We start from the raw sequence: 13916 nt of genomic DNA, 5'->3' as shown, positions 1-13916 counted from the left end.
CACACTTTCTCACCTGCAAAGACCTAGGGATTGGATATTAAAATGAGATTAAGAAGAACACAATGAAAAGAAGTTTCCTTCATACTATGAGGAAAATGTAAGGAGCAGAAATTTCATTACGTGGATAACTGTAAAATAAGAGAGGCATATACACTTTGGTAGAGTCAATTTACCATGAAAGAATTAAGATACAGGGTTAAAACACTATATGTTTATGTTAGATTAAATATGTTGAATTTTTATTATCAATTGATGAGATAAATAACATGTTCAGATCTATGCATCAATTTGTTGAGATTTTAACATATCAATCACATTCTGCAGAAGGCCAATTATTCTTTTATCAGAACTAATAAACACCAAAGGACTGACAGTGGCATAGACATTTTCCACAAGACTCTGAATACCCAAGATAACTGGATCATATTTCCACAAAGCAGTTGATACAGATGAAATGGTAATATCCACACAGTACATAATCACAAAGATACTCATGAGCAGTAGGACAGTATGGGTGGCCCTTTTGGCTGGTGAGATTCTTGGGGAAATGCTCATGCTGTGAAGGTACTCGGACTTCCTCTGATGGCTACATAAGAAAACCACCATGTACATGCTGCACAGCAGCATCATTCCTATGAAGAATGCTTTCTGGAACAGAGAAAGTGTGAGAAATAGCACCATGATGATGGAGTTCATTGAGGAAAGTGAGCAGTACTTATTGACATTGAGTAGATTGCTTCTATTGGAATGAACTACTGTATAGATAATCATGTAGCTATTGGAAGACAAATTGAGGCTCCAAAGACAGAGGAAAGCAATGATAATATAATTTGTGAGCTTATGTTTAAATCTTGACAAGTAGAAGGAGCTGGGACTGATGGTGATGACCTGAACAATGCTCAGGAGACAGGTGGTGGAGATGGAGAGTTCCCTAGTCACTCTAATTATGTAGAGCACAAGCTTACATTTTAATTCATTTGGAAAATTCAGTGAGTTCATCATGTCTGTGGATAAAATATTCATAGTAGCAAATAGCATCACTAGGTGGACAAAAGCCAGTTTACAGGTGGTTATATCAATGGGCCTTGGCCTATGGACCTGGTGGAATGTGATGATGTGGAAGCCAAGGAGGAACACATTGGCTAAGATTCCAATGCCAGCTTGGAAAAAATAAACAATTTTAAATGATAACATAAGTGGAGACTTTATTCACCTCAGCATGCTGAAAACATTTCAAATACCTACAAAACAAACGACATACATTTTTGTCATGAAAATCGTCACTTTTTTTTTTTTTTGCCAACAGATTTATAATGAGGTCTGAATGCTGAACAGTGTTTCCTGGATGTAAGTCTTCTGCACTAGCTTTTTTTTTTTTTTTTTACAACAAATGTGTTTTCTCTGATTTGAACCATTGTAAGTCTCCTCTATTTGGCGATATCAAAGTAATTCTGCAAAAATAATCTTATTTTTAATTTCCCATATCTAAACTTTCTGTGGTATGTTTTGAAAACACACACCAACACACACATATATAAGTAATACACACTCAGAAATAACCAGCAGAAAAAACGAATTCCTCTGCAACCACCTGACACAAATGAGTTGACAAAGCACACATTCCACAGTTGACTAAATTGTTGGTGAACTGAATTCAAAGGTTTGATATGGTTAGCAAAAATACTGATTTATCACCCCTGGTAACTGATTGCTCCATAAACATATATGTGCACACTCAGCACAACATGGATTCAGGATAAAACTGACTAAATGATTGACTATTTACATATCTGAAGAAATGTATTAATTCAACTTCAATCATATATTCAAACATGGAATAGATCTATATAATCAATTTTAATACATGTGTGAACTTGTATTTGCATACTTCATACATTATGATTCATTTAGTAAAAATAAAATAATCACATACAGTAAAATGGAGAAGAGTTTCAATATTTTCTTTCACCATTGCAATATTTGACTAATTCTCCCTAACTCTTGCCTTCTCATTTTGTGAATGTCCACCAAATGTTGAAACAAATTTCGCCATATATATCATCAAATGTTTTTTGTTTTCTATGAGGGGCTTGATAATGTACAATTAATATGATAGTATACAATTAATATGATTATGGTGAGTGAACATTGACAGTTATAATAACATATTTACATAATTGCTCTTAAAATTTGCCTTAATCCTCATAATCTAAATATTGATAGTTTTCTCTGTCATTTATCTATATGTTGCCGGAGTCCAGCTCCAGCCGAGTTCGGAGCTCGGAAGGGTGCGTGGAGTCGGCAATAAAGAAAGACACAGACACAGACACTTGATGTGTTCTCACAACAGCCCAGGAAAAAACTGTCCTTTTTATTTACTCAAAACCCTTCTCAAGCTTCTGCTCAAGCAACTATTCTATTTTTTTTTCTTTTCAAAATTAAGGGGGCATGTACAGACATTTGGTCACTCCGTCTGCACTTCAAGGCTAAGCAGGTGCTCCTAAAGATAATTTTGTAAAATACTGTATTCATATTCTTCAAAGCAAGCTATTGTTTATTCTTCAGCAGTAGCCATGGAGCAACAGCCAGGACTCCAAGGCACATGAGATCACCTGCTAATCAGTTGTACTTTCCCACCACATTTCTACTTCTACAATTTACTCGTCATTTAATGGGAAAAGAGGTTACAAGGGAAAAAAACCTAAAATCTAAAACAGAAACTTCAAATGTTAAATCTCCCTATAACCATAGACTCCTACAACCCCATAAACAATAAAGCAATAATCAAAAGCATTTTGTGTTAATAAAACATCCTTAATTCCTCTAGCTAAAAATTATAAAAGCAGCTAAAACAATTACATTTTCTAGGCTCCAAAAAATTGCAAAGGCAGGCTAGCCTTTGAGATAACAATAACCATATTTATTGCCATAGCAGTTTCAGCTCTCACTCCCATCACTTGCATTAGTATTTAAGACATATGTATCGAGCCCCTTCCCAGAGGGTGTGCTGTATGTCTGGGCCAGATTCTGAGGCAATAATTAGCACACAATAAGGTATCCAAAAATGGCATGGGCTTAATTGTGCTCCTGTGTGTAAATTGTCAAAGGCCCACTCACCAAGACATTATCAGTGACATTAACTCTCAAGCTCACATCGGTTGCAAAAACCTGCAAAAACTGTCTCACAGGGGCGAACAACAATGCCTCAAAAGAATACAGAATTCTTAGGTGGGTGCTTGAGTGTCCATGCAGCCAGGGGGTGAAACAGTGTCAGGGTGGTCAGAGAGAAATACGCCGGGCCCTGCCAAACAGCTGGAAGCTCCCCCAGGCCCTGCCAAACAGGGGAGCTGTTCTCTTCACACCTTCGTGCCATCCACACCCATTGCACGGACCCCAGCAATATGTGAGCCTCAAAATATCATTTATGACTTTTTAAATTCAAACTTTATTTTGTATCTGTATTTTCATGTAAGTTACCTAACAGTGTCCTCATGGAAGAATCACCAAATCTATAATGAATACTGCTTATCTGAAAGAAATGAGATGGAAGAAAGTTTGGTTTGGTCACACATAATTTGAATATAATAGAAATAGAAATTAAGTTCACCTTTAAAACAAATAAGCACTTCCAACAATCTGAATATACAGCTCAGTTTTCACTTCAAGAATTAACAACATGGGGTTACTGAGGTTGAGGGTGAAATTCCAGGAGACAGAACTTATGTAGAATGTTCAACATCTTTATTCTGGCTTTTATATTACACTCAAAATTTATGTAATAATGGATTATGGTGAGGAAATTACCACAATTAAGTTGGCAAACATCAAAGACCAATATTGAAATACCTGGGCTTAAAATGGCATGTTCATAAAATAGAATAAGTGTAATGACAGTGAGAAACTTTCTATACAAACCCGATGAATAATTTGCACAGAAAACTATATTCAAATGATTCATTTAAAAGTGAAAAAACACAAACACCCACCCTTGCTGACAGAAAGAGAGTGAGAGGAGAAACACTGACAGAAAGACAAAATGCTCCATCCAATGGTTATATCGCCTGATGACTGCAGAACTAGTGGCTGGACCTGGCCAAAACTCGAAATGATGAACTCTACTTGGGTTTCCCAAGTGTATATAAAGTCCAAGTGCTTAATCCCTCAGATGCTGCTTCCCAAAGGCATTACCATAGGGAATTTGAATCAGGAACATGAAGTAACCAGAAAATGAGCTTGCACACAGATGTGATGTCAGTGCCAAAGTAGCAGCTAAACCGAATGACTAAGCCCCAAAATGATAATATAAACCATCATATTCCACCTTGATTACAATATTAATCATAGAATGTTTTTGTATTAAGAGTGATAAATCATAGTGTTAATTTAGGAGTGAATATATAGTTATGCTTTTTTATATGTAGATTTAAGTGTATGAATATATGTGATAAAATATATTATTTTTTCATTATGTGTTAATGACAAGCGTTATCTGTAGGTTTTGGCATATTTCACGAGGAGCATTTTAGGACACATGGCATATTCATACACTGAAGTAATGAGGAGTTTGGATGAACAGATATGTGGGAGTCTATTGATAATGCTTATACATGGAATTGAATCAGTGGGCAAATCAAGCAGATAAATATAATTTCCACCATGGTTAAATACATCCAAATATATTTTTTAAAATAATAACATAGACAAATTCCAGAGGAATAACTAAAGAAAGTATCTAAAATAATTAAATTACTGCAATATGCCATCAATTCTTTGGGTACAGAAATTAATGCAGATGCAGCTGAAACACAGAGGCATAACATCACAAATTTAATCTCCTGCAACAGTGAGAATATGCTAAGTACAAAAGATGTCCATGCAGAGGTAAGAGACCAAAACTACAGAAGGACAATAGGGAATCATAAACTGGATCTGGGGACGCCCAAATATGCTCCCTAAAAGTGTGTTTTAAAGATGGTGAGAATCAAGAACACACTGGAAAAGCATAGAATCCTGTTGAGGGCTAATCACATGCCTACCTGTGTATCACTCTCATGAGGAGGTGATAACCTACCAAATTATGTTCATCAAATTGTGCCTTTAGAAAAAACTAATGTGCAATATGCTCTGTCTCCATTGCTCTTGAATCAGACCCACTGTGTGCAGAGTTCTCAAATTTCACTCTCCTTAATCCATGATGCAAAATTTTAAAATGAGAAATGTAAAACATCGTGTTCCATGGGGTTTGGAAACATCAGCAGAGCCTTTGTACTAGTCACATTTCTCAGTGCTTGAACTTGTGCGGCCCTAAGCGGATAATCACTATCAGCATTTTATTCACAACAATATCATGTGTGTTTCCACTTTTCCTACATTTTAAATATTCTTAAGCACTAGAATGCCATTGTTGCTTAAATTTAAAAATTCAAGTGGGAAGCTTGTGATAATCTCACTACTAAACTGCGATGGAAAAGGTGATTTTATGCACAACATTTTAAAATCAAGCACAACTTGAAATGAAGGAAAACATCAGTATTGTTAGTTTACGCATTGTAAATTATTTCTCTCACTTTTGTAATCATATCAGTATTATCTGTATTACAAGCTTGTTACTTTGGTAGCTGAAAGCTGAAACTGAATTTATTTTTAAGAAAGTGTTTGAGGGCCAGTACAGTGGCTCAACTGGATAATCCACTGCCTGCATGCACTGACATGCCATATTAGTGCCAGTTTGTGTCCCACATGCTCCACTTCCTATACAACTCCCTGCTTATGGCCTGATGTGCAGCAGAGGAAGGCCTAAGGCATCGGACTCTATCCATCAGGAAAATCCAGAAGAATCTCCTGGCTCCTGGAAGCTCATCTCTAGCCACTGCGACTGTTTGGGGACTGAATATCTCTTTTTTTGTCTCCTTCTAAATACAAATTTGCCTTTGCTGTAAAAATATTTTAATTTTATAAAACAGGAAGTATTTGATCTTATGCAGCTTACTGTGATGTAATTTTTATCTAAGGTAATAATTTAAAAATATTTCATGTATAATGCAAGAGAGTATACATATTTAATGGCTGAAACTATGTTATCAACAAACACTATAATAGAAACTATTCAAGTCTACTTGCTAAAAACAATATCAATTAATATTAAGAACATTTGCATGGTTTATGTATACATGAATTGAAAGATGAATGAAATCTAAAATATCTTAAAATATTTCTTAACTTTGAAGAACAAAATAAATATCATTAAAGCATAACTGAATTATACAGGTGTGGTGAATTTAATTAGAACAATTTAATTAAAATAACTAAGTTTAATTGAAGCTGAATTAGAATGAAAGAAACAATGCATTTCAATTCAAATATGAAACAAAAGTGCAAGTATATTTTTGTGAACCATTCACTTAGGTAGTTATATACCTTTTAAGTTGATGGTTACATCTACCTAAGGCTGATATAAAGAGCAGAGAATTTCCTAACATTTCCCTAAAAAGTACCATGGTTCATCGCAGAACTCACCTGCTCTTGGAGAATTCTGAACCTGATACAGAGACAGACACCTTCCCAGCTAGGCCTCTGATGTGACTCCATCACGGGATGAATTTGCAATATGTGGTTAAAGGGAAGGGATGGTAACAGCTCATCTCCCTCCACTCCCATTACTGTCATTTCACCTGTGGAAGCAGGACAGACCTGTCCTTGGCATCCTTGGAATAATACCTACTCCAGGGAAAAAGTAAACTTTCCTGTTATTCTGAAAACACAGGAGAGAAGCTCAGTTCCACCCTTCTCACCTGTGGACTCATTTCTCCAAGGCAGGCCTCTTGGGGCAGGTTGTCTGCTCTCAGGACTTGTCAAGAGACAGAAGAAAACAGTAAACTTGACTTCAGGACGTGTACAAGCCACAGCTCCTTTGTCAAGCTGTCCCCACTGGTCAGAAAGACCTGTGGTAACATCCGGACTGGTTCGGCTGTGGTGTCACCATTTCAGTGAAACAACACAAAACTTGCACATCTGGAAACTGTTTCCGCCTGCAGTCCTATGCAGGAAAGGAAATAACTTTTCCAGGGGACACGTCCCTAAACCAGGGCATCTGCATTGGTAGCAGAATGTGGACTGTATTTCCTCTGTTTTGCTCTGGCTGTAAGTGAATTTCTGGGGGCACGGTCCGCACAGAGGACCATGGGCAATAACCTATTGAAGATGTGTGGTGCCACCTCTCCCTCAGTCTCCTCTGCCAGTTGCACTCGCAATCCTTTTTCATTTCACATAATCACAAGTGCAGAAACTAGACTCTACCAACAATTCCCACCAACCCCGTGTTTTTCATGAGTTGCCAAAGATGAGTCCTTAACCTGATTGGAGCACCTACATTTTAGGTCTCTTTATGCGTCCAATATCTTCTGATTTCTAAGTGACATTTATCTTCACCAGCATATCCACACCTGCCTAACCTATCTGACTCTGGTGAAGCTTTCAAGTATCTTCTTTGATCCACTCTGGAATAGTTACCCATCTGAACTGTGCAGGGTAACTATGAATGCTTCTTGTCTGAAATGATGACTGTGGTGGAACTGGACATGCTTGGCCTTCACTGCCAGGCTCACAGAGTGTTGCTGTTTTCTTATCCTGTTGTTCTCACTAGGCCTGGCAAAATTTTCCCTGAGCACTGATAAATATAAGATGGAAATAATGTGGAACTGTGTGCAAATGTAAACATAATAAAAGTGTTCCTCCAAGAAATAAAGAAAATAACGCATACGATAAAGATTATTTGTATATATTTTCTCTTTAATTTTATGTTCTTTTTTAAAAAAGATTTATTTTTATTTTTATTAGAAAAGCAGATAGATCGAGAGGGGAAAAAACAGAGAGGACGATCTTCCGTCCGATGACTCACTCCCCAAGTGAGCGCAACAGCCGATGCTGTGCCGGTCCGAAGCCAGGAGCCTCTTCCAGGTCTCCCACACGGGTGCAGGGTATCAAAGCCTTGGGCCGTCCTTGACTGCTTTCCTGGGTCACAGGCAGGGAACTGGATGGGAAGCGGGGCTGCTGGGATTAGAACCAATGCCCATATGGGAACCCAGGCCTGCAAGGCAAGGACCTTATCCACTGCGCCACCACGCCAGGCCCTTAATTTTATATTCTTTATCATATGGATATTAAAGGCTAGTACGATATTTTTTTCAAGGTTAGCCTTGATATTTAGGCTATCAGAAGGACATACTGCTAATCACGTTACATTTAATAAAATACTTTTAATGGATAATTGTATATTTTTACAGAGTGTGATCATTTGATCCAAGTGTTCACTATAAAATGATCCACACCAGTTAATTAACCTTTCCCTCATTACCAATGTATAGCACATATTAATGCACTGAATTTCGAAGCAGACACACAGAGTAGGTTATAGAGCGATATTCACTTGTCCACTCCCCAGACATATTGGTAGCTGGGACTAAAGCGTGATGAAGCTGTAATCAGGAATTAATCCATGTGTTTTTTGTGAGGGCAATGACCTAACTAGTTGATCTTACACCCTTCAGGGTTATATTAAAAACAGAAATCAGGATCATGTACAAGAACAACAACAACAATAACAATAACAAAATGGCATTTGTGTATGTTATGCCAGTGTTCCAAGCAAGTTCTTACCATTAAGGCAAAAATCTGCCCAGCCACCCCTAAATAATCTACTTTTTAAGCAACTTGTAAATATGCAGTATATTATTATTTGTAATTAACTTGTAGCCAAATAACTCTCTAAAAATATGCTTAGAGAATAAATGAAATGTGATAAACCTCAATCAGCATTTTTCCTTTCCAATTTGCAACCCTGTTATCCAGGAACCTCTGGGAATCAACTTTGTATTTGTGTTTTACAAAATACACAGTTTTTATGAGGCAGGAGAATCCTCATAGTTTTTCATTTACGAAGAATCTTCGGAGGCCATGGCATGGTAGCCTAGCAGCTAAAGTCCTTGCCTTGCAAGCCCTGGGATCCCATTTGGGCACCAGTTTTAATGCAGGTGGCCCTGCTTCACATCCAACTCTCTAATTGTGTCCTGGGAAAGCAGTTGAGAATGGCCCAAAGACTTGGGACCATTTCCTGCGAGGGAGATCCAGAAGATCCTCGGGCTCCTGGGTTCAGATTGGCTCAGCTCCAGCCAATGCAGCCACTTGGGGCATGAATCAACAGACAGATAATCTTCTTCTCTGTCTCTCTTCATCTCTGCATATCTGACTTAACAATTAAAAATAAATAAATAAAATCTTTTTAAAAACAAAGAATCAATGGAAGCAAGAATTTTACTACTGGAAATTTTCTAAATTTGGCAATGCAGCCATAATCACAGCTATCTGGAGAATGATGCACCCATTTTTCACAGTTGGAAGTATATTCACCTCTGGTTTTTTAGCTCTTTATACACAAATAATCAAATTAGAAGGGGACACTGTGATGGGCTGAAAGCTTGAGAAGGAGTAACAGAAAACGGAATGCTCACCCAGATATGGAAAGCATTGATCTGTGCTCTGTTCCCAACAACTACGGGAGATTCCAGTACACAGTAGGAAAGCAGGGGGTTGTGCCAAATCATTTAGATAAATATTATGTTGTTCAGTAATGCTAATTATCACTGTACAACAATGCATGTTAGTTTCCACCAACGGAATTTGCACATATTTTAGTCTTGACGTAAGCTTTTCTTTCTTTCCATTTTGAGATGAATCCTCAAGATGTGGTTATAGGGAAGGGATGGCACCAGCTCATCTCCCTCCAGGCCCGTAACTGTCATTTCCCCTGCAGAAAGAGGACAGCCCTGGCCTTGACAGCATTACAACAGGAGCTACTCTGGAGGGGAAAATGAACATTCATGGTTTCTGAGACATAGCAGAAGAAAGCAGCTGCATTTCCCTCTTCTCACCTGTAGTGGACTCATTTCTCCAAGGCAGGCCTGCCTGGGCAGGTTGTCTGCTTCAGTTCTTGTCAAGAGACAAATGAAAACCATAAACTTGACATCAGGACAAGAATTAGCCTTAAATGAATTCTCACATTTACAAAACTGATCCGGGAGATTCATGGTGGTCTCCCTACAGGGACTTCTGTGTTGCTAGCATCTCATTGAAAGAATATAACACGTCAAAATCATAAAACTGCCCTCTGCCACAGTGCTCTCAGGAAAAGTGATTTTTTTTTTGCAACAAACACACCCCTGAACCAGGGCATCTGACTTGGTAGCAGAACGCAGGCTGCATCACGTCCGTTTGACTTCAGGTTATGTGCATTTCTGACTCAAAGAAAGAATAGCTTCAATTTCATCAGCCCATAAGGCCACAGTCATGATAGCTTACTAAAGACGTCGCACCCAGTTTCATGTATTTTGCCACCTCTTCCTCAGTATCCTGCAGAGTTCACGGACAGCCCCTTTTATTCCACACACTTAGAAGTACAGGAGTGAGACTCTAGCAGCTATATGTACCAGCCAGTTCTTGATTATGAATTGTCTTTTGGCTGATTAGAAGAGATATATCTTTTCATCCCATTTATGAATTCAGTACCCCCATATTTTAAAGTGATGATATTTATGTTTTTCACAAGAATATCCAAACCTGCACAAATACTATAAGATTTTTTTTTGTATTTTTAAAAATATTTTTGGTATTTTTAAAAAATATTTTTAAATATTTTTTGTATTTTTGTATTTTTGTGTTTTTTAAAATATTTTTATTGCAAAATCAGATTTACAGAGAGAAGAAAATGCAGAGAAAAAGATGTTCTTTCTGCTACCTCACTCCCCAAGTGGTCAGAGCAGCCCTAGCTGAGCCGTTCTGAAGCTAAGATCCAGGGCGTTCTTCCATGTCTCCCATGCTGGAATAGTGTCAAAGACTTTGGTCCACTTTCTATTGCTTTCCCAGCCCACAAGCAGGGAGCTGGAAGGAACCTGTGACAGCCAGGATACAAGCCTGTGTCCATATCAAATCTCAGTGCATACCTGACAAGGATTTCAGCCACTAGGTTACTGTGCCAACCAATTCCTGTGGATCTTTCAAGCATTCTTCTTTATCCACTGTGAAACGGTTATCCAACTGAGAGCTGTTGGAAACCAAACTTTCCCAAATATGAATGATGCTTTTCCAAGATCATTATTACTGTAGAAATAGGCTTGCTAGCTCTTCCCTTCCAACCTCACAGAGTAGAGCTGTTGGTATGCTTTATTTATTCAGTCAAACAAAGTATGATATTCGTCACTAACCTGTGAATAATTTTCTTGGTGAAATACACTTCTGTGAAAATATATGTATGTGTGCATTTAGTTATGTTGAATGTATGCATTCCTTTGAGAAGCAGAGATACTCAGAGAAAGATATAAAAATTCTTGCCTCTTATTTAATCCCGATAGAAACATAATGCCTGCGGCAAAAGTTGGATGTGCTGTGGTTCAGCTATTAATCCAGATGGCTTTTGTAGGTGGCGAGGACCAAACACCTTGATCCTTCCCCTGCTACATTCCAGGAATCGGAAACATATGTAACACTCTAACACAGGCACTGTGATGTAACATGACAACATTGCAACAAATAGCTCTTACTAGGCCAACTATTTTACCTTCACCCATAAAATGCTATTTTTTTCCAAAAATGAAACACATAATATATTATTAAGAGTGATCATCATGCAGCAGAATGATTCATTAAAATGTATTCCTTTATTCTTACTGAAATTTATCCTACAATCAACATTTTCCCCCTTCAAAATACACTGAGATACCTCACAAACTCTGGGAATCAAGTTTTCACTCTTTTTCTTAATTATCTTCGTATTGAAGGTCATATTGAAGGGACAAAATGTATTTTTATGATGTTGAAGGAACTATTCACAGTTTTGCCATTTCACAAAAATCATTGCAAGCAAGAACATCATTGCATGAAATTTTCAGCATTATTGCTGGAGGTCCAAAGGAATCCTACCACATGATATAATCCCAAAAATCATAGTTGAAGTGAAATCAGAGATAAAAGGACTGTTCAGTCAGCAATGGGAAGCATTGATTTGTGTCTGCTTTCTTGATTGCTCTGTCCCCAACACTTACAACACAATCTGGCAAAGAGCAGCAAAACAGAAATTTATGCCAAATCCGTTACCACTAATACTATGGTGATCAGTATGGCAATAATTTGTATCACGGCATACTAGTCTATGCCTAAGGAATCTAATGTATTTTCATTTCTGCCCAAGTAATTTGCCTGTAATTTTCTTCTTTATTTATCAGAGCATCACCAAATATTTCCCATTAGGTTCCCCTGGTTGTATTGAAATCTGTCAATGAAATCAAAATGGACATTGCTATGTACAAAAGCAACCGTGTGGTGTCACCTTATTATCTAATAATATTTTCTGACCTCCAGTTCAACCATTGAACCTATCCCACTGGGAAAAGATAGGATGTAGGCATCCCAAATTTTATATCTAAAAAAATTACAGGCAACCTGGAGACACAATTGGTAGCAGTTGAAAGCAGGAAGAAAAAAAGAAAAGAAAATCCAGGAGTCTAACACTACTGTAACCCTGTGTTCTACATCAAAGTCACAGCTGGGGTTTAATGAAGCCCAAGTACTGCTAAAACAGGGAATAGGAAAATGGCTGAGAGGGCATTATTACATACACAACACAGGGTCACGGTGATGGAGAGTGATGAACCAGGAGCCATCACAGGGGAGACAATGTTAGAACACAGAAGCCAAGGATCATGCGTTGCTGGAGGGAATGGCATGAATGATGAGAAATGAAGCAGACACTGAATGCGATTAGTTAAGTTGATCTGTAGGTTTGTGGACAGCACAGATTGAATCATGTCCCACCACCCCCTCCAAAAACAAATCTGCTAACCAGAGTGCAATGGCCAAGGGAAAAAGTAGAGATACACACACAATGAATAAGTTTATTGATTAATCTCCTATAAATGAACAATAGTCAATACCAATTTCAATATCAATATCAGAATTAACTAACAAAGACACCAAGAAACTGCCAGATAAATTTTTTTCATGTTACTAAACTCCCTGAAAACAAGAGAATTCATCTACAGTTCAAGGAATTTCAAGAATAAGTTGCACACCAAATGGCAACATTAAAAGAAAATCAAGCTAAATTATCATAAATGAAACACATAATACAGCAAATTAAAATTTCTGTGGACAGCTTTAATAATAAAATGGGTAAGTTAGAAGAAATTATATAGAATTGGAAGACACCCCCTGCAGTAATCCTGAAAGAATCAAAAAGCTGACAGAGAAACAGAGTAAACCTAAGAAATAATCCTGGAAATAAGAGACACCACTGAGGACCAAACAAAAAAGTTATGGAAGTTCCAGAAGATACAAAAGGACAAGATGGGTTCAAAGATATATTCAATGAAATGATAGTTCAGACTATCCTTAACATAGAGAAAGAATTGATATACAAAATAGTGAAAGGACACAGAACTCTGAACAGAATTGACCAAAACAATCTTTACACCAATCATAATCAAGCCCTCTGCAATTGAACATAAGGGAAAGATCCTTACATATGCATAAGATAAAAGACAATTAACTTACAGAGAAACCACAATCTGACCTTTCAGAGGAAACTCAACAGATCAGGAGAGAATATAGTAACAGAATCAGATTCCTAAGGGGAAAAAAAAAATGTCGTCCTAGAATAATTTAGGGGCAAAGCTTTCCTTTGACTTCAAAAATGAACGAAAATTCATTTGCAGCAAAGAAGAGTGAAAGAGTTTGTCTCTACTAGACCTGCCCTAGAGATGTGCTTAAAGGTGTGCTATGAACAGAGGAAAGGAATAGCACCTACCAAAGCCAAGGCAACCATGGAGAATGTCCCAATAAAATGGCAAAAGAAAATTAATTCAAACAAT

The 13916-nt window shown here is 37.5% G+C and overlaps 1 protein-coding gene across 1 annotated transcript; it reads right to left on the bottom strand.

Moving 5' to 3' along the window:
* Positions 1-276: 276 nt before the first annotated feature.
* LOC121150513 (putative vomeronasal receptor-like protein 4) lies at positions 277-1194 on the bottom strand. The gene has a single exon (XM_040971438.1). The coding sequence runs from the start codon at positions 1192-1194 to the stop codon at positions 277-279; it is 918 nt and encodes a 305-aa protein (XP_040827372.1).
* Positions 1195-13916: the final 12722 nt, after the last annotated feature.

The sequence above is a fragment of the Ochotona curzoniae genome, unplaced genomic scaffold (genome assembly GCF_017591425.1).
Source record: "Ochotona curzoniae isolate NIBS_2020 unplaced genomic scaffold, NIBS_Ocur_1.0 contig_2152, whole genome shotgun sequence".
NCBI classification, from domain to species: Eukaryota; Metazoa; Chordata; class Mammalia; order Lagomorpha; family Ochotonidae; genus Ochotona; species Ochotona curzoniae.
Note: the sequence above shows the minus strand (reverse complement) of the source record. Positions and strands in the feature narration are given on the sequence as shown.